Raw genomic sequence first — 19,890 nt, 5'->3', positions numbered from 1 at the left:
GCCATCGGGTCCAGCGGGACAAGAGAGGAAGTAGCCACGTCGTCGTGCGGCATAGCGCCTGGGCTCGAGCTGCAGTAATCGGGCGCACGCGGCGTCGGCGGGCATTCCGACGGCGTTGGGGACCTGGAGTTGCGGTTGGCGTTGGCAGCAGCGAATCCGCTCGTCTGCTGCGAATGCTGCGTCGCCGTCTCCATCTGCCATGCGTTGGCCGCGGCGGCAGACGCGTCGTCGCCGTCGGCGTAGCCGGCTGGGGTGGGCGGGAACTCCTGGACTGCCGGGTCGGATTCGGCGGCCGATGGCGAGGGGGACGGCTTGGTGGCAGCCGCGTTGTAGGCGGTTTTGGAGGCGTCGTGTTGGCGGGACAAGTCATGTTTGTGCTTGATGTTGCCGGAGGCGCTGGGGGTGCGTGGCGAGTGGGCTTGTGGGGCTACTACATAGAAGGGAGGACGATGTGAGTTTGATGTTTGATTGTTTGGGTATTGGGGCGGTTGTTTGGTAGAAAGGGGAAGATGATGGAGGACTCACAGCCAACCGCTTCCTGAATGAGCGGCAACACTTTGTCTTGATAGAAGGACTGCTTGAAGTGGAGGACGACCACCAGGCTCTTCTCAGACCTATCCACCATGGGCGTATCAAACTGCATCGAAGAAGCGGCGTCAGCCTCCTCGGCACCACCAGAACGCTCCATCATTTGCGCCCAAGCAGCGGCGCCCAAGGCCTCGGCCTCCTTCTCCAACCTCGCGTTCTCTTGCTGGGCGCACTCGTTCATGGCCCGCAGGCACTTGAGGCCGAGACGCAAGTCGCGCTTGTGGAAGCGGTCCAGGTACGTGGGGTGGCGCGCCATGACGGGGAAGTTCTTGCTGTTGCGCCACTGAGACTCGGCGGCGGCGTAGTCGGGAGCGTCGCTGATGACGATCCATTTGACCAGGTCGTTTTGGTCGAGCGGCTTGTTGGCTTGCTGCTCTGCCTGGGACTGAGCTTGAGGTGGAGGCTGGTGGCGAGTCTCCTTTTTGCGTGGAGGGCTCCTTTTCTTCTGCAAGAGTCTGAGGCGGATTGAGTCCCTCATGGTGGTGGCGTTCGCTCAGTTGGGCGCAAACTCTGTGCTCGTGTTTTGTTGACAGAGAAGGATTTGGAGTGGGAGTAGAAGGCTGTAGCTTTGCTGTGCCGAGAAATGGGAAGCTAGAACACGGTGGTACTAGGAAGAAGTGCGTTCACTGGTGATTAAGAACAACCTGGTGAGCGAAAGAACCACTTGTAGGTGAGCGGACTAGGCGCCAATTGTGATCGTGAAATCTAAGTGAGCGCGAGGCCTGCGACCTCTGACGTCTGCCAACTTTGTCAATAAATTACTCGAATCGCCATGATCCTGTAGTGCTGGAATCGATCAAGATCGCAAGATGAGAATCTTGGACCAAGCTCGTCTCGATACATTTGGCGGCCTGTGGAGGTGCTGGTCCATCCAACGGGCTGTCGAGCAAAAAACTCTAGAAAGATATGACTTTGCTCCATCGGAGAAAGATCAAAACGAAAAACTGAGGAGATCAAGACCGGCACTCCACCTTCTCTTGAGTCCTTGGGTCAGGAATTGCTACGAGCCTTGGTCGGCAGCTATCGTTCTCGCGGACTGACATTGACTTGCTCTCATTACCATTCCTAGAAAGTTTGACTGGCCCCCATCCGCGGGCAGGAGTTTTGAACATTTTTGACCTCATGACAGCCCCCTCTTTGCGCGTTCGGGTAAATGCACCGATTTTTGCTTCTGTAAATTTTTACCTAGCCTTAGACCAAACAGAATGGAACCAGGCCTTTCTGGATGAAAATGACGACTATTGCAAAATGGAAAAAGACTGGTGAAGAACGGCCTAGATGCCACGCTGAGGGCCAGACGATCATAGCAAGGATGTACAGATTCAGGGTCCTCTGCGGGGAAGCTGCACAGCGGTACCAGGAACGAGATTAGAAAGATCTTCCAGGGACATGGTGATTGACTCGCTGTGGGAGAAGAAGACGTAGATGGAGAATTGTTTGTGGAAGAGGTGCATGTAGTGGCTCGTCTCGGGTGAAAAAGGTGAGGGTTTTGTCATGATGTATATTTTAAAGGATGACGCGTCCGGGGCTCAGCGACAACGACGAGCCCACGACGGACAGCTTCCCGGGGCAGCAGCAGACATGTTGTCCTGGTGGTGGTTTGTTTGTTGTCGTCGAGTCAAGCGTCGCGGGATCGGGGCGGGGCACGGGCCGCTCACCTCGAGGCCCAACGTGCAGCCAGTTTGCAAGACAATTGGTCGACCTCCATCTGCTGCACAATCGAGTAGAACCACGGCAGCACAGCCAGCCTCGAGCGCCCTGCTGCAACACCCTGACAAGCCTCTCTCGATTTTTTTTGTCCCGACCCTCTCACATGCTCATGCTCCTCCAGTCGCGTGAATCGTCATGACGAATCCCAGCACCCTGCCATAACTGAACCTCTTCAACCACCACCACCAGACCACCTCTCTCGCACTTCACCCACCACGCATCTCGCCAACACGCGCCGCCAGACCCGGCCGTCTTGACACTCTTGGCTCTGCCCGTCCTCTGACTCTAGCGCCATCTCTACGCGTCGTTGCCAGACGCGCCCCTCCGCCGAGTCTGATATCACTCTTGCGCCATGTGAGTATCCTCCAGGGTGCCCCTATGCCATGCCTGCCCTGCCGCCCAAAACGGCATGGTCGCATCTAATGATGATTGCACAGGAAGTTCGGTAAGCACATTCAGAAGCGCCAGCTCGACTTTCCCGAGTATGCTGCAAGCTTTGTCGACTACAAGGCCCTGAAAAAGGTTGCATCTCCACGCCCCCTGGCCCCCTCTCGCTAACTTGTGCTCCAGCTCATCAAAAAGCTAAGCGCTACCCCCGTCATCCACGCCCAGAATGATCCGGTCCTGCAGGACCCTCAAACATCTCTTCAGGCAAACAAGGCCACCTTTTTCTTTCGCCTCGAACGCGAGCTGGAAAAGGTCAACAAATTCTATCTCCAAAAAGAGGCCGAGCTGAAGCTGCGTCTGTCGACACTGCTGGAAAAGAAAAAGTCGCTGCAGTCACAGTCCATTCCCGTGTCACGGCTGTCGTCAAACTATGTCATCCTGGAGGAGGCCTTTAGACTGTTCAGCAACGACCTCAACAAGCTGCAACAGTTCGTCGAAATCAACGCCACGGCATTCTCAAAGATCCTCAAAAAGGTGCGCTGGCTGCACGCAATTCGACCCGTGATGAGGCTGACTGTGTGGTAGTGGGACAAGACATCCAAGGTTCGCCCTGCTCGCCGGTATACCCCTGTTTAACCTTTCTAATGACTTGCAGTCCCGAACAAAAGAATTGTACATTTCCCGTGCCATTGAGGTGCAACCATGCTTCAACCGGGACGTCATAAGCGACTTGTCGGACCAGGCGACGACAAATCTCCTCGACTTTGCCGCCTGGGCAGAAGGAGAGCAGATGCAATATAGCACCACCGTGCCGACAGACGCCTCGCGAGCCCTCGATGCAGATACCGATGCAGATCCGCAAATCATACAGACCATCAGCTCGGGCAACGTTGCCGGGGTCCAGGAATGGATCAGCCGCGTTGCGCCCTTGCCAGATGCTCGGAATCGCCTTACGCGGGCATTCCTCGCCACGGCCTACGAGGCCCCCGAGGCCGCTCTCAAGGTGATGCTCGAGACCAACCTCGTCGATCTTGACGAGGGAGACGATGTGAATGCACGAAATTGCCTGCACAAGGCTGCCATATCCGGCCGTGCTTTGGTCCTTGCCATTGGCCTCGAAGGCAACGCCAACGTACGGACCCCAGATGTCTACGGCAGGATTCCTCTACACTATGCGTGCATGCACGGCCACGTGGGAATGATTCAAGACCTGGTTTCTGCGGCACCAGACACGGTTGACTGGAAGGATTACGACGGCTTCACGCCCCTGATTCACAGCATCGTCCACAACAACCTCGCCTGCGTGAGGAGTCTTTTGGAGCACCATGCGCGGATCGATCCCGCAGGCGAGTCGGATCATATTCCTCTCAACCTGGCCTGTCAGCATGGCTTTGAAGACGTCGTCGAGCTGCTCCTTCAAGCTCGACCGCAAATCTTGCCCGACGCCGAGGGCCTCTATCCCCAGCACTTGGTCGCAAGGTCGGGCAGGAATCCGCACATTTGCCTCATGCTTCGCGATTATGGAGCAGACCTCGACCAACCAGACAAGTTGTATCAGTGGACGCCATTGTTCCACGCTGCAAGTGAAGGCCACGTCGAGTGCCTCAAGACGCTTCTCGACTGCGGCGTCCAGGTCGACGTCAAGGATGAAAAAGACTTGCCGGCCATTTACTATGCCACATGGGAAGGACACTTGGAGTGCATGAAGCTTTTGGCTTCTGTCGTCAAAAAGTCGGCCATGGCACCGCCGCCGAGGCCCACTCCGCCCATGCTCGGTGCCTCTGTTCCACCTCCTTCATCCACCCCCCAGCCAATGGCAATGGAGGTGGACGGTATCCCTGACCTTTCGCTCCCTCCTCCCATCATTCCTATCCGAAGATATGGCCACAACTTTTTGGAGAACAAGACCTTTGTGGTCATCAACTTTGGCGCTCTGGACTCGGAGCCCGTCCGCTTCTACGAAGACAGCAAGTACCCCGCCGCGCGTCTGACTATCGCCTCCAAGTCGTCCGACTTGATTCCTCGCAACATTCTGCTCCCCATTTCCGAGGAAAACAAGGTCATTTCCTTCCAGGTGGACTATCTCGATACTTTTAGCATCGACTTTGACGTCTTTCCCACGTTTGGTGCCAAGGTGATTGCACGAACCGAAGCTTCTTCTACTGTTTTCAGGAATCGTGCCAGCAGCTCTGGATTCTGCAACCTCGGATTGTTTGACCCACGCCTGCGGACCATTGGTCGCATCAAATTCAGCTTCCAAATCATTAAACCATTCCCAGGTCCTCCGCTCGAAATCACGCACTTTGCCACCTACTGGAAGGCCACCAGCCAGTTTGACGAGTCGCCCAGCGCCTTCATCACCGGGTCGAGTCTTTCAGGCGACTATGTTCGACTCTTTGTCCAAATGACTTGCGACGGCGTGCCAGTCTTGTGTCCCCAGTGGAAAGTGCGATACGGACAACTCGACCTGGCCGTCCCGCGTCTCACATATCAAGAATTCATGCACATTGGCGCGGGCAACGGAAGCCAAGCACCGCTGGCGGCGTTGGCCAGCACTCCCTCGGGCGACATGGCCGCCATCCACAAGATCCTCGCGTCGTCGTACGTCAGCCTCGCAGACGCCCTGGCGGCGCTGCCCGTCGACGTGCGCATCGAACTGCACGTCCTGTACCCGAACAGACAGGAGGAGGCAACGCTGCGCCTGGGCCCCACGCCCAACCTCAACGACTTTGCAGACAACCTGCTCAACGTGGTGTTTGACCACGCGCGGACGCTGCGGCAAAGGGACGAGAGCGCCGTGCGGTCGATTGTGTTTAGCAGCTTCAACAAGGACATTTGCACGGCGCTGAATTGGAAGCAGCCAAACTGTACGTCCCCCAAAACTCATTGGATTACTCTTCTAACGCGGGCGATGCAGACCCCGTCCTCTTGGACAACGAACTCGGCGCCGACCCGTCGATAGCAGAGAGCGACCCGCACAAGGTGCAGAGCAGCGGACGCACAGCGATTTCTGTCAAGGAGGCCGTGCAGACGGCGCAGGGCAACAACCTGATGGGCTTGATTTGCAGTTCGCGGTTACTGGTGCGTTTTCCTCCTCTCCCTTTGTCTCTTCCCCCTCGACTAACCACTCGGCACGTCTGTCGTCCATGCAGGATCTCGCCCCGGCTCTCATCGAATCCATCAAGTCGGCCGGCCTCGTCCTCATCGCCGACCTGTCGACCCAGGTGCCCGGCGCTCACCTCAACCACGACGCCGACGCCGCGGCGTGGAGCGCGCCGGGCGGCACGGCTGCAAACGGCGCGCTGCCGGAGCGCATCGACGGCTTCTTCAAGGGCAATGGCGTGTTGCGATTCAACGAGACGGTTGATATATAAAGCGTGAGAGAGTGAGGTGGTGAGTGAACGAGCCAGTATGGAGAGATGCGTAGGGAGGGGGTAGTGTCGAAGGAACAAAAAAATAAATGTTGAAGCGGACGTGCCGTGCGTGTAGATGGAATGAATGGTGATTGAGCCTCGTAATGTTTTGCTGTCGGTCTCTTGTCGCTTTTGTTTTCCGGTCCGCTCTTCTCCCCGCCCATGTCCCTCCCTCCCTCCTCTCGACGCGCACGTCCGTCCTTCTGTCCTTCCATCCTACCGCCCGCCGTCACAGCCCTCGTGTTCATCCACTCGTCTCCTTTTTTGCCCATCTATCCATCTGTCTGTCTGTCTATCTGCATCTCTTTACACACATCGGCGAGGCCGAGCCATGCGTCCGAGCCGACGTCACTTGCGACACGAGGTTGACACGAGGAACGAGAACGACACCGACACGAGACTATGGACGACACGAGGACGGCACGTGCGTGCGTGCGTGCGCGCATACGAGGCGACCCTGGAGGATGGGCGGGGCGGGGCGGTAATGATCCTTCCTCCCAGAGCAGCAGCTGCGCGCGCGCACGGCACGCATCGGCGGAGGGAGGAGAGGGAGAAGAGGACAAAGACGGCGATTCAGTGTGGTGATCGTGATGGGCATGTGGGTAGGTAGGTACGCAGACAGGCAGTGGACGACGATACAGCGAGTGTGTGCGTGAGCCGAGCTGCTGAAGCGCTAGTTTATAAAGCAGGAGGAGGATGAGGGGGAGGGGCTTTAAAGAGAGGAGTGAAGAAGTAGCTAGTTGCTGCATGATGGCGATGGCGATGGAAAGAGAGAGAGAGAGAGAGAGAGGGAAATGTCACATGGCAACAGAATATGTAGCAGAGACAATAAAGGAGAGAGAAAGCTATTATAATACAGCAAATACTGTAGACGAAAGCGATTGATCGATTGATCGATTGATCGATTGATCGATTGATCGATTGAGCAAGCGAGCGAAGCGGGCGCGGTAAATACGATTGAGCAGAAAAGGAAAGGGTAGAGGATGATTGGTAGGAGCCGGAGAGAGCAAGAAATGATACATAGATAAACAACCAACTGACCGACCGACCGACGTGGCGGGGAAAGAATCAAAGGGAATCAGACCAAGAGACGCGGGTTATACTCGCACATACATACCTTTGACCTATGTGGTGGTGATGGGGGAGAAATACACAGTGCCTGCCTACTTGTTCTACTGTACCCAAGCTCCCAAGCACTGAAATTACTACACGTACATGGCAAAGCAGCAACGGCACAACCTGAGCTACGACAAGCCCTCTTGCGCACCACGGCACCTGTGGCGGGCGCGGCGTGCGTGGCTGCGGCTAGGTGTCGTTGGTGTAGGTAAGTAAAGTCCGTACGCCCGTAGTTTCCATACCTACCTACCCACCTCGTCTCTCGCTGTGGTGCGGCCATGGCTTCTTCTGCTCCCCGTCGTGTTTTGTGGCAGCGAGGAGGAGGAGGAGTCGACGCACATGCCGTTGTGGGTGGTGTTGGGGGGTCTGGTCTGGTCTGACGTTGCACTTTTGGTGTACGTATGCGGTGAGGCGATGATAGGCATCGAAAGACGGAGAGCCAGCGAGTATGTAGGTGGATGGGTGGGTAGGTGGGTGATTAGGACTGCTGCCGCTACTGCACAGTATTGAGCCGCCGCACTGTGATGGCAGATGGCAGATGGCAGACCCTATATGACACATAGCCGCGCAAGAACACATACTGTACTGTACAGTACGTAGCAGAGGACGGACGTTCCGCCAGGGCCCCTCAAAGCGCAGGCCCGGAGCAGTTCTCCCACTCCCTCCTGGGAAGCGTAGGATTGCGACTAAGAAAAACGCGAGCCATTTGGAGGAGTGGTGGCGGGCTGTCAAAGGGATCGAGGATTGGGATGAGGATGATGGGTGAAGGAGCCGACCGAGCCGCCGGCCGCTTCGTCTAGGGACCTGGGTAGGCTTGCCCTGGCATCTGGCGTATATGTGTACTCCTAGGAGTACCGCACCTCGCCTCTGCAGGCCTTGGTCAAGAAGACAGATAGACAGACAGCGCGGTGCATGCGGCACTGCAAGAGAGCGCGGGATACGTATACCAATGCAAGAAAGACCAAAAAAACAGAAACTCGAAAAACGAGAAAAAAGGGAGAAAAGAAAAGAAAAGTCAAAGCACCCACCCACCTATTCCCTCTCCCACTACACACAGACAGTCCCATGCATTCTCTGGTAAGCTAACGCAGGTGCAGGCGGCTAGCTAGCGTCGCTTAGCTGCGATCTGCGATCAGGAGATACTCCAGGAGAAGGAGTACTACAGCACAGTACTGTGCTCCTGGCTCGACGAATGGAAGACAGCCCCACGTCTTGCCCCGCGGGGTATGTAGAGGAGAGAAGAGGAGAGGAGTAGCGGGATCGCGCACGTGTGGAGGACTAGGAAAAGGCGGCGAATGCTCTACTGCAGGTGCATCGGCGGTGCGATGGCATGCGATGCGATGCTGTTGGTGGAGATGGGGGACATGGGCACAAGAGAGACAGGCGAGATAGACGAGAGACAAGGGATCAGGAGAGGCGGCGGTGTTGTTGTTGCTGTTGGTGGTGGTGGTTGTTGAGGCATTTCCGGCCGAGTTGAGAAAAAGGAGAAAGAGGAAGCAACGAGAGGAAGAAAATGGTTCTAGGCTCGATTGATGCTAGGGAGGGAGGAGAAGGATTGGACTGGAGTTGGTTGGCTGGCTGGCTGGCGGGCAGCCAGCAGGCTCCTCGGCTAGCTGAGCTAGCTGCGTGTGAAGGTCGTGGTCTAGACTGGCTGGGCGAGCAGCGAGGAGAGACGAGACGAGACGAGGAGAGGACAGAGAAGCAGAAGCTGACTGAGACGATGGACCGGTCGACGGCAAGACTGGTGGAGGCGCGGGGTTTGCAGAGGGAGAGGGGGGCCGTTGGGGACAATTGCTGCAGGCAGCATGCGGTGGACCATAGGTGGTAAGAGTGGGAGAGAGGCACAGTAGGTCGGTACATGTACATACATGGCCAAGAGGAGGAGCATATGTAGGTATTACGTGACCAGTCTTTCTGTCTAGTTGCAAAGAAGAAGACAAAGAAAATAGGATCGACGCAAAAGTAGGCACATGGTCCTACTGTATGTCCATCTGCAGTATATTCATTTAGAGGCGCGCACAAGAGAGACACTGCATGCGCCTGCTGGCAAGCGCGGGAGTACACAGCGGCCATCACATGAGCGGCTCGACGCCTGTCTCGCTGCGGTGACGATGGAGTCCTAGACATGTGGTGAGAGGAAGCAGGGCGTGGCGTCGGGGGTTGCATATTTCTCTCGTCGCTGCTGCAGGCCGACGGATCGAGGTTGACGGAGGATCGAGGCCACCCACGGAACCCAAGACAGCTGGACTCGTAGTTTTTTGTTCGTCGTCGCGGGGTTTGGAGGGCGCTGCGAATCAAAGGTCTTGGACGGGCGTGACGTGTGCTGTTCCTGCAGAGGTTCAGGTCCTGCCGCGTGGGTAGCATCCGATTCGGCCACGCGAGCCAGGCACTCCTGGGAAAAGGCCGAGTCCGGGGATGGTCACGACGGGACTTGGTAAGAGGCTGCTGTGGTGGCAAACTGGGGCCGATGATGATGGAGCTGTCAGTCGTCTGCAGTCCGACGTGTCGCTTGGATCGTGGCAGAAAAAGCAGAGGGAGTCATCCCCGCAAGTCAACGGTCTCAACCGGGGGTCTAGAGTAGGCTGAGACTGAGACTAAGACAGGGGCAGCATTTGGCCGACGGAGCGGTTGCGGGTTTGGCTCGCGTGCAACTCGAGATACAATTGTCGATAACCTTGTCTCGACTGTTGGGATTCGACTTCTTCGAGATGTCATTCTTTGCGTAGGGCAGAGACGAGGTCCACTGTTAATAATTTGGACCGCAGGCTAGATGCCATGAGTTTGCAACGTCGACGTGACTGCAGGTCGTGGTGCATGTGATTGGTCGTGAGGTAGCCCCCAAAATCAGAGACGCGGCCAATGGGTTGAAGAGCAGAGCAGGCGAGTCGCCGCAGTGGGCCGGCGTCGCGCGAGGCAAAGACCGAGTCGTCGAGACTCCTCAGGCATACGAGAGGCACGGGCAAAGAGGACCAAAATGGTGAAGGCTTACGAGCGACCAAGACAGAAATTTGTGGTTACGGAGTGTCAGGGGCAGCGGGTGAGCAGTGTGCCAAGGTGGATCGTCCCGAGTGCCTGAAAATCCGCATGGATCACGCCCAAAGCCAACCACTACCAACGTCTACTCGCAATGGCTGAAACAAACAAACACGACGTCGACCAACACAATTGAGAGCAGTAGTTAGGGGGTTAATCCAGCATCCAGCAGTGCGACCTGCGAGAGCCTGACGTGCGGATGACGGCCGCCTCGAGGGACACCAAGTAGGCAAAAGCTGACTGCCGGTTGACAACATCAAGTTGTAGTTCCTCCAGCCCTGGCGCCGGCCTGAGCGCATACGAGCCGCCCGACTACTGGATGAGGAGATGAGATGCTGACAGTACCTATGTCGAGTGTCGACATGGCCTGTGGGGCCGCCGCTGCTGTGTTTTGCCGCCTGCCCGTCGTGGCTGCCGCTGGCCTACCATAAAACCCACTCCCCTGTCTCTCCACCTCCCCGTCCATCACCACAAAAATCCTACATAAACCGCCCATCCCAGTCGCTCCTTTTTGACTGCATCGCTCTTTGCGCCCACTCTCTCTTCCAACCTCAACCTAGTCTCTCTCTTTGCAGCGCTAGCGCTCAATTCTTCAGTCGGTTGCTCACTCTCTCTACCCACCTACAACCACATCCAACAGAACTGCTAGCCAGTCTCCACCCTCATTCAAAATCAATCAACATGAAGGCCTCCGGAATTGTTGCTCTCACCCTCCTCTCGGCTGCTGCCGCCGCTCCCCACGGCCAGCACGCCCAGCTGCACCAGAACAAGCGCGACATGGTCTGGATCACTGAGACGGACATTGTCGTTGAGACGACCTACCAGACGACCACCGTCTACGTCAACCCTGGAGAAGCCGTCCCAACCGCTGCCGCAACCACTGAGGAAGTTCCCGCTGCTGCCACGACCGAGGAACCCGTCGTCTCTAGCACTCCCGAGCCTACGACCACTCCCTCGTCCACTATTGTGCCGTCGACCACTCCTCTTGCGACATCTTCGACTCCTACCTCCACCTACGTCGCCCCAACCACTCTTGTCCCGGTTGTCTCGAGCTCTGCCTCGCCCTCGTCCACTTACGTTGCTCCGTCGTCGACGGCAGTCCAGTCCAGCGCAGCGCCGGCCGCCTCGTCTGCCAGCAGCAACTCGGGCAGCACCTCTGTCAATGCCGCCGACGTCCACACAGCGCACCTGACGTACTACAGCCCGGACGTTGGCACCAGCTACTGCGGCCCGGTGTACGCCAACACGCAGCCCGTCGTGGCGCTGGCCTCGGGCCAAATGTCGCAGAGCATGTGCAACAAGAAGATCAAGATTTCCTCGGGCGGCAAGACGGTCGATGCCTTCATCGGCGACAGCTGCCCCGGCTGCGCCGGCACCTACGGCCTCGACCTGTCGCCCTCGCTCTTCTCCAGCCTGACGGCGCTGGCCGACGGCGTCATTGACGGCGCCACCTGGTGGTTTGCTTAGGTTCGTCAACCTCAACCAAACGACAACTCCAAAAGCGGGACCCAAAGCTGGTAGCGCCGTCCTGCCTCTTCTTTGTTCTTTGCACGAATTACGACCACACATTTGCCCCGACGACGACGGTGGAAGGGAGGGACTCTGCTTTTCCTGGGGAGGGCGGTCCGCAACCACATCTACCCACCGTTCGACTGGCGCGATCGATTTGTTCTTGTTCAAAATTTTTCATCCCGCGGCTCATCTACGGATGGCTGCGGTCTTTTTTTCCTTTCTTCTCGTCACGACTTGCATTGACGATGACGGACCAACGCATCTTCGCTGCCATCGCCGCCACCCCACGCGGGAGGTGCCGTGCATGCATGCATGCAGGCAGTCGATTACAGCAGTCCGTCGCCGTCTTCTCCTTCAGCGTACATACAGTAGCAGTAGCAGTACGGCGGCAGTAGCAGAGCAAGGCCGCCAGGCGCAGCGCGCCGTCGGCGACCCTTCCTCGTGCCTGTCTGCCTGCCCACCTGTCCACCTGCTCCACCCTATCAAGCACACAGGAACACCCCACGATGAAGGAGACTAGCGTCGACTCGACCGTCCACTTCGCTTCGCATTCATCGCATTCGAGTGCAGCACTGGCAACGAGAGCAGCTGATCGGTCGGGCTGACTGCGTGCATCGCGACAATTCTTCTTCGTCGTCGAAGGTAGCATCCCTCGACTTTACCCTTTTTCTTCTTCGATACACACCGTATGCAAATGCAACAGAACAGCAATGAAGAAGTAACCTTTTCTCCCATGAACCATACATGTGCCTTGTCCTTTTCCTTGCAAGTGATTTGGATCAGTAGTTACCGTCGTCTATGAAATAAAGTTGAAACATGATGGCGTTCCATTCGTAGAAGCGCCCTTCCCCCTTCCTCACTCGCCCCACAAGAAACAAAAGAAAGGCGTGTATAGGTACGGCGCGACGTTTCCTATTGAATGGTGTTGTGTGATGGGTTGGGTCGGGCGGCTGTTCTGCATATCTCTCTGTCTATGTATGTATACGTGTGCATCTTTCTGCTGCCTGTCCTCTGCTCGCTCGACCCCCCTCTACAGTATCTCCATCTCTACCTCTTTCTCTACTGGACCTTTGATCATCACGACGTGGCGATGAAACACCTCTATCTCACACTTCCTCCTCCTCCTCTTCACGCTGATCCATGCATGCATCGACTGAACAAAACAGTACAGTCCAGTCGCGGCAGTTTGACCCGAGGCGACAGAGAGCGCGCAGCGGCGCAGCGGCGCGCCCACGCAAAGAGCTCTCAATCTCAACCGTCGGTGTTACATGGTCTCATCGCCGCGACGCCGCTACCTAAGGTACCTCCTTTCCACTAGCCGGCCAGCTAGCTGGGTAAAACGCTAGACTCGACAGCAAGAGTCGCACTGTACATGGCACCCGCATGCATGCATGCATGCATGTATTAGAGCTCGAATTTAAGGGCAGGACAGGCAGGACGCAAAGGACCGAGCGAAGGAGCAGGGAGGGAGGGAGGTAGGAGGTAGGAGGTAGGAGGAGAGGATTTGTGGTTTAGATTAGGGCTGTGTAGGGAGAGAGGGAGAGAGAGTGTGTGTTTGAGTGGCTTGGGTGATGGAGAAGAGAGGTTGGAGAGAAGAGAGGATGGAGAGAGGGAGAAAGAGAGAGAGAAAGAGTATGTGTGGTGTCATGAAGTACATACACACTCCGTCCTCTGTGGTAATCCATCTTTACTTTTTTCAATTTTTCCCTGATAGGTGCTACTGCTACCTACCTACCCACCTCTTCATCACTACCTCCTCCCCTTCCCTCTCTCTCTCTCTCTCTCCTATTTAGATACAAACATCCTCCAACGACACCAAGACTTCTAGGTCATCCATCCATCCATCGATCAAGGGCAGGCAAAGGTATAAACGTGGTTGGTCTGTCGAGTGCGCGAACAAAAAGTAAAAGAGAGGCAAGGTACATGATGGTGTGTGGTGTATCAGCAAGTGCGTGCATGCGTGCGCCAGACAGACAGGTAGGTAGAGGGAAGGGAAGGGAGGGGAGGGTCAAAGGTTTCTTTCTCTTTTCGTTAAAACGACACGACGGCGGGTGCCCAAAACGACTTAAACAAACACGACCGACGCCTGACTGACGCTGGCTTGATGGCTTGACGCTTACGCTACACTTCGCTCCTCCTTTTGACGAAAAAAGCAAAGAAAAAAAAAAAAAGTGCGAGGTAGGTAGATAAGTAGGATATAAATATGTAGGCAGTTTAAGGTAGGTAGGTGCAATACATGTGGGTAGGAGGTAGGTACCAGGGGGTGCGTCTGGGTTAGGTTCAGGCAGAACTATGCTACGCGTGCCCACACTACATGAAGCCGTGGGATCAAAACTACAAAAGGAGGTAGGTTTAGAGAAAAAAAAAAAGAAGAAAAAGGAAAGTATGGAGAAGAGCATGTAGAAAAGAGAAAAAAAAATTCCGGGTATCGACTCGACGCTTCCTTTGCCCCTTGGTAAGGGCCCTCTCCCTCTCCCCATTGGTGTCGTTGACATGCACATTTATCGTCCTCCAGGTCCTATCCATCCCCGCTGCTTTAAACTACAACGTCACCTCTCGAAAATACAACCTTTCCTCACCCGACCAACGAAATACCAATCATACACGATTCTAAAAGTTTTGCGCAATCCCCGAGTTGCCCTGAGGCGGGTACCGCGCGGGATTCTCGATGCGCGTGTTGCGCCTGGCCGCCACGTTTTGCACAATCGGCCCGCCGTCCCACATGTTGGCGTTGTTGCCGTTGCCGTTGGCGTTTCCGTTGCCGTTGTTGGGGTTGTATGCCTGGTAGTAGCCATTGTCCGGGTAGTAGTCCTGGGCGCCGCCGCCGTTGCTTGACCCGTTCGAGGCCGAGTTGTAGTGGTGGCTGTTGCTGCGCCGGTTGGCGCCGTTCATGGCCATGTTGCCATTGTCCGAGCTGTCGCTGTGGTGCGCGCTGTACGACGACGACGCGTTGGACGGCCCGCGGTGCACGCCGCCGTTGGCCGTCGTCATGAGGTCGGGCCGGTTGCCGTAGCCGTTTGCGACTGGGCCTTGACCGAGGGCGCCGAGTGCGTCGGAGTCCATGGTGCTGCGTCGGTTCATCGACATGAGAGGGTCGCCAGAGTCGGCGTTGCTGCCATTTTGCGTGGGAGAGCCTGGGCTGTGGTAGCCGCCGGGGTTGCTGCCGCTGTCCGAAATGCCGCCAGTAATGCCGCCGGAAATTGTGGTGCTCGCCTTGCGGTTCGAAGAGACGTTGGTCGTGTTGCCCCAGCCGCGGTAGCCGCTCGAGTCTTCTGCCATTTCGGATCCGCCAACGACGGCCGGGAGAGTAGGGTCGTGGTTGGGATTGAAGCCATATTCTTCCACCTCTTTCCGACGGTCCTCCTCGGCCGCCAGACGTTGCTTACGCCTTCTCCAGAGGAACAGTCCGGCCAAGACGAGGAGGGCAACGCAGACTACGGGAATGACGACGGCAATGGCCGTCTTTCCGCCCGTCGAAAGGCCGCCGCTGCTACCGCTCGACGAGGATCCATTTCCTTGGAGAGAGGCGCCAGAGGTCGAAGAGGATTTTGAACTTTCCGAGCCGGTGGTGCTAGTGGGTGAGCTGACGCTAGTGGCCGTAACTGTGACTACCACGGCCGACCCTCCAGATTCCGAAGGCGACTGGGTAACAACCGAAGTATATACATGCGTGCTGGGCTTGGCAGTGGTGGTCGCAGAGGTTCTGGTGCTAGAACCCGAAGAGCTAGAAGGGGCCTCGGTCGTTGTTGAAGGTTGCGTAGAGCTCGATGGGGCAGTGGTGGTGGTTGGTGCTTCTGATGTGGTCGGAGCAGTGGTTGACGTGGGGGCGGATGTGCTCGACGGCGTGGTTGTCGGCTGGGTAGATGTTGAAGACGGCGACGTGGTCGAGGGTGGTGCCGAGGTCGACGTCGATGTGGGAGTGGTGGATGAGGGCGCTGGACTGGTTGACGACGAAGTCAGGCTTGTGCTCGTAGTTGCCGGGGCCGGCGTGGCCACTGCTGACGGGGGTTAGAAGTACACGGACAAGATGCGAGGAGTACTTACGAGTGGAATTGGACGACATGATGGGGTCCGGTCACGCAAGGCAAGGCTCAGCGGCGAGGAGAGGAGAGGAGGTGAGGAGAGGAGAGGAATCGACGCCTGGGTGTGGCCGTCGCGTCGGGGCGTCACGGTCACGAGCGACGGATTGAGATTGGCATGGGCTCGACGTGAGGTGAGCAAGTGGTGGAATGGAGGAAAAGGATGTAAAGATGGAGACGGGGAGAGGGCGACAAAGTAGAAGTTTGGGGGTGCTGGGCAGGGCAGAGGGCGCCGGGCGGTTCCCTCGTTTTGCACGGCGTGATTGGCCCGACGGCCTTTGGCCAAATCGGGATGCCCGGCCAATTCTACGCAGCTCTAAACATGGCAACACAGTCGACACGACGCCATGGACCTCCCATTTCGCCCACCAAACGGCTCCGATGGCGCGTCTTAACGTCGCCTACTATCCGCGGCGCTTGACATGGCTTTTGACGACCGTCTGTGGTGTCTCTGCGCAATTTCACGACGACGACGTGTGCCGGGAAGCCCTGGGCCGACTCCTGAGCCCTCGACGAAAAAAGTCAGGCCAGGCCGGCTTCTTTTCCCTTTGCGTCAGCCTCTTCCCGTGTCGAGTGGTCCCCGGATATCACACTCTCTCTTCTGTGTCTCTCTCCAGCGTGTGTGTGAGTACAACCGCTGCACCCCTGGATCGAGCGCCGCGACAGTGGCATGGTCATCCTTCGCGCCGCAGTAGACTCGACCCGGCGTGCCACCAACAAAACGGCTTGCTGGATCATGATGACCGAGTACCTAGTCCACCAGTTCCACATGCCAATTTGCAGGCGTCCTGATTTTGTTTCCCCGCTGCTCGCCTGCCTGGCTTGGCCAGGCCATGAAGTCACCATCGTCATGCTCCCACTTCTCAATCACTTCCTTGTGCGTCGTTGCTCAAACCGATTGACACGTTCCCCAGCATTGCCGGTCGCCGTCCTGCTGATGATCCACCTGGCATTGCATCGCTCTCGAACCCGAGCGAAGCCTGCGAATCACAGCGCCCCGCCCTCGAACAAGCTCTGCACCAACAAAACTCAGTCTGCTCCTCTTTGCCATGAACGAGTGCCATCAGCTTGCAGTACGTATCCTTGGCCACTCGCGCCATTGATCCCCCGATCGAGTGCTTGTTCCCACCAATCACCTGCCGCCCGCGTGCAAATCGCCATTTTCCCCTCGTTTTCTCTTGCCGCTCGCTCGCAACCACTCCAAACCAAACAAACCAAACACTCAAAAAGACCCTCTGCGACAAAACGAAACACTCTCGACGCAGGGCACAGCTAGCCCCAAACCCGCCAGCCCGGCCACCGGCTGTCCGGAAGCCGGGCTGGCGGCTGCATCGTCATCCGCGGAAGCTAAGGTAGCCCGTCTGTAGGGCTCAAGGGGTGCGCTAGGTCTAGGTGACGACTAGTAAGCAAGCGAGTAAAAGCCGCCGGAGCAGGGAAGCATCATCGGTCAGCACTCCCTGGCCCGGCAAATCAATGCCCAAAAACGGCAAAATTAGTTTGCATTTTGATTTTTCATTCTCTTTTTTCGATTTCTGTTTCATGAATCACGTATGGGAGCGAAAAAATTGAAAAAATAAACAAGGGGCTGTGACGGCAGACAGACAGGGCTCATCATGCGGCGGCATGAGATGGGTGACGGAGGGGGGTCATCCCAGCGACCGACCTGCTGGCCCACGATGCAGGCCAAAATCTCGCGTCATCGCCTTGTAAGGCTTGACTGTTCTTGGTCTGTCTCCTTGTTCTGATTGCTGCCATCGTTGCCATTTGCTGCGACGGGTACGTACACGCGTGGCTGTGCGTCAGCGCTGCAGCACCTGTCTCGCATCAGACAGCGTCTGACATTGCGCGGCCTTGTCGGTAAGTGAGTAGAAGAAGGTAGGTTGAGGGTTGGATGCGATGTTCTTTGCCGGCAGAGAGCAAGCAAGCGTCAGCAATTCTGGCTCGCTCGTCGGCTGTTGACGATAACGACAGACTAGAAACCAACGGTTCCAGAGCTCTTTGGGCGTTGCGCGTGTAGGGAGGCTGCTCGTTTAGGTTCGGGCATCAAAAAATGGTCGAGCAGGAACGACAAAAGCCAAAACCCAGAAGAGCCAGAGACATCATCGTATTTTGGTCCACTTCGACTATCATCGGATCGGAGAAAAGCACAGCTCAACCCGAGAAACGACGTTGTCCTCGTATCTTTCTTTTTCGGATGCTTCGTTGTCTTCTCTTCCAGTCACACATCTTCTCTCGTTATCCTCGCTCACTCTCTTCTCTACTCTTCTCTCATCCTCTCGCTCTGCTTTCCCTTTCATCCTCCCGTCTTCTTCTCGACACACCCTCTCAACATGCACGCCTCAAACTGCGAGTACCGACAGCCGTCCATCCATCCACCCCTACCGCAGTCGGCCCATCCCCGTAAACCGGCCCCTGTAATGCAACCAGGGTTATCCGCAGCAACGCCTAGCAAGCAGGGTCTTGCGTTCGGGAGGGCGACGGCGGTCCACCTGGTCGCGAGCGGGCTGTATGCAAGCACTCAAGAGTCCGCGCGTGTGAAACGCTGCGCGTCGCGTCTGTTGTGTGCGTCTCGCGCCACGACGGGCTGGGTTGGTTTGGCTCAGCTTCGCCATTGTGGCGAGTAGGTGGGTGCGGCGAACGGCAATAATGGATGGTGGTGATGGAGGACTTGGAGGCGACGGGAATAGAAAGGAAACAAGGCATGATACCTACAGCAGGGGGAGAAAGGTGAAAGAGAGAGGAAAAGATCCTCTAACAACTGCAGCTGCACCGCTACGACACACGCGCGCAGTCACGCCAACGGTTATTATTTCTCACTCAATCCCATCTTCGCGAGCCTCGTGCCCGCAGGCAGGCGACCAGACCAGAAAAGACCAGTCAATGGCACAACAACTCAACAACGCGGACGGCACAACAGCCAGAAATAGCATCACACTCGCACCGCCACACCCGACGCCTCGCCTGCTGGCGCACTGACATGAAAGACAGCCACATCACGGCTCCTCTGCAAACACTTCCCTCCCTGCAATCAGTCAACTACCCGTTCCGTCCCGTCTTTGCCTCGTGGCGGGCTGAGGCTGTGCATCGCCTCGCCTCCCTTGGCTACCGTACCTTGGCCTTCCCTGCCCCGTCACCTACCTACTTACTTCCCCTGTACATACCGTCCCGCTTTGCCCTCCAAAAAAAAAAAAAAAAAAAAGTGTACAATGTTGAAACACATCAAGTCCGCATGCAGGGACTTGGACCCTGCCCAGACCCGACGGATGGTGTGTGGCAGGGTATTTTGACGCGTGCGTGCGATCGATCTGAGCACGTGGAGCCCGCGGGATGGGATGGGACGGGACGGGAGAGGGTCGTGGGGCGGATTGAGAGGGGATGGGATAGGTAGGTAGGCATGTTTGCGAAGGGAGCATGCAGGGCGCAGTGTTGGGTGGACTGTAGAGCGTAGGGCAAAGGCAGACAGGAGGGGAAACTACTGCGCTGGCTGGCTTGCTGGTGGATAGAAAGATGCGTGGTAGCGGCCACAAAACCAACACAGTGGTAGCGAGCGCTCGTCGCTTGCTCTCTCCCTCCGTGCAAGCGTGGGGTTGATGGAAAGAAAAGTTGCACAGACAACCGCGTCGAAGGAGCAATAGTGGGACTTGGAGTCTGGGTGCACTGCACATACTATCGTGAGGGAGAGCAGCGGATGCAGAGAGGAGGCGCATGGAGGGGATGTGGTTAGGTCTGGAGGCGATGGCGTCTGGCAGCGGGAAGAAGTGGGACTGCCAGGGCAGCAATGGACTGCTTGGTGGTGTGGAAGTGGAGAGCAGGACGGGAGGACATGGGACGATGCGGCGATGAGGATGGGAGCATGGTGGGTTGTAGGTACAGTAGTGCTGACGGGTATGTCGATGCTGTGAAGAGTATAGTGGCCGTCTATTACGATATGTATCCCCTTCTATCCCTCTTTTGCATGTTTCTCGCAGCTCATGCCTGCGCTGCTCTCGTTCTCAATCTCATGGTGAATGACGAAAGAAGTGTCAACTCCAAGGCGTACGACCACGATTTCC

At 56.8% G+C, this 19,890-nt stretch overlaps 7 protein-coding genes across 7 annotated transcripts; 4 read left to right on the top strand and 3 right to left on the bottom strand.

The window, feature by feature from the left end:
* Positions 1-428: 428 nt before the first annotated feature.
* On the bottom strand, positions 429-1,139 carry BKA78DRAFT_328483 (uncharacterized protein; the record flags this gene model as incomplete). The annotated part of the gene is made up of 1 exon (XM_066889595.1): positions 429-1,139. The coding sequence occupies exon 1, from the start codon at positions 1,064-1,066 to the stop codon at positions 431-433; it is 636 nt and encodes a 211-aa protein (XP_066738829.1). The 5' UTR covers positions 1,067-1,139.
* Positions 1,140-2,681: 1,542 nt separating this feature from the next.
* BKA78DRAFT_334266 (ankyrin repeat protein nuc-2) lies at positions 2,682-6,059 on the top strand (the record flags this gene model as incomplete). Its single annotated transcript, XM_066890182.1, has 7 exons — positions 2,682-2,710; positions 2,736-2,820; positions 2,869-3,219; positions 3,271-3,288; positions 3,341-5,552; positions 5,603-5,766; positions 5,838-6,059. The coding sequence occupies 7 exons, from the start codon at positions 2,682-2,684 to the stop codon at positions 6,057-6,059; spliced, it is 3,081 nt and encodes a 1,026-aa protein (XP_066738828.1).
* On the top strand, positions 6,037-7,084 carry BKA78DRAFT_64430 (uncharacterized protein). Its single transcript, XM_066893517.1, has one exon. It carries the CDS (start codon positions 6,184-6,186, stop codon positions 6,706-6,708), a length of 525 nt encoding a protein of 174 aa, XP_066738827.1. The 5' UTR covers positions 6,037-6,183; the 3' UTR covers positions 6,709-7,084.
* Positions 7,085-10,928: 3,844 nt separating this feature from the next.
* BKA78DRAFT_357718 (uncharacterized protein) lies at positions 10,929-11,714 on the top strand (the record flags this gene model as incomplete). Its single annotated transcript, XM_066892263.1, has 1 exon — positions 10,929-11,714. The coding sequence occupies one exon, from the start codon at positions 10,929-10,931 to the stop codon at positions 11,712-11,714; it is 786 nt and encodes a 261-aa protein (XP_066738826.1).
* Positions 11,715-14,369: 2,655 nt separating this feature from the next.
* BKA78DRAFT_300579 (uncharacterized protein) lies at positions 14,370-15,822 on the bottom strand (the record flags this gene model as incomplete). The annotated part of the gene is made up of 2 exons (XM_066887224.1): positions 14,370-15,757; positions 15,804-15,822. The coding sequence occupies 2 exons, from the start codon at positions 15,820-15,822 to the stop codon at positions 14,370-14,372; spliced, it is 1,407 nt and encodes a 468-aa protein (XP_066738825.1).
* A 627-nt stretch (positions 15,823-16,449) lies between these two features.
* BKA78DRAFT_64344 (uncharacterized protein) lies at positions 16,450-17,501 on the top strand. Its single transcript, XM_066893515.1, has one exon. It carries the CDS (start codon positions 16,509-16,511, stop codon positions 17,112-17,114), a length of 606 nt encoding a protein of 201 aa, XP_066738824.1. The 5' UTR covers positions 16,450-16,508; the 3' UTR covers positions 17,115-17,501.
* A 1,280-nt stretch (positions 17,502-18,781) lies between these two features.
* Positions 18,782-19,837, bottom strand: BKA78DRAFT_64363 (uncharacterized protein). Its single transcript, XM_066893516.1, has one exon. The coding sequence runs from the start codon at positions 19,543-19,545 to the stop codon at positions 18,973-18,975; it is 573 nt and encodes a 190-aa protein (XP_066738823.1). The 5' UTR covers positions 19,546-19,837; the 3' UTR covers positions 18,782-18,972.
* Between the last annotated feature and the right edge of the window lie 53 nt (positions 19,838-19,890).

The sequence above is a fragment of the Phyllosticta capitalensis genome, assembly GCF_038381095.1.
Source record: "Phyllosticta capitalensis strain CBS 128856 chromosome Unknown BKA78scaffold_13, whole genome shotgun sequence".
NCBI classification, from domain to species: Eukaryota; Fungi; Ascomycota; class Dothideomycetes; order Botryosphaeriales; family Phyllostictaceae; genus Phyllosticta; species Phyllosticta capitalensis.
The sequence above is the reverse complement of the archived record's forward strand: the minus strand, read 5'-3'. Positions and strand labels throughout refer to the sequence as shown.

Coding starts and splice junctions, on each gene's coding strand:
- BKA78DRAFT_64430 (XM_066893517.1), top strand. CDS start 6,184: ATGGTGATTGAGCCTCGTAATGTTTTGCTGTCGGTCTCTTGTCGCTTT.
- BKA78DRAFT_64344 (XM_066893515.1), top strand. CDS start 16,509: ATGGTCATCCTTCGCGCCGCAGTAGACTCGACCCGGCGTGCCACCAAC.
- BKA78DRAFT_64363 (XM_066893516.1), bottom strand. CDS start 19,545: ATGCGCCTCCTCTCTGCATCCGCTGCTCTCCCTCACGATAGTATGTGC.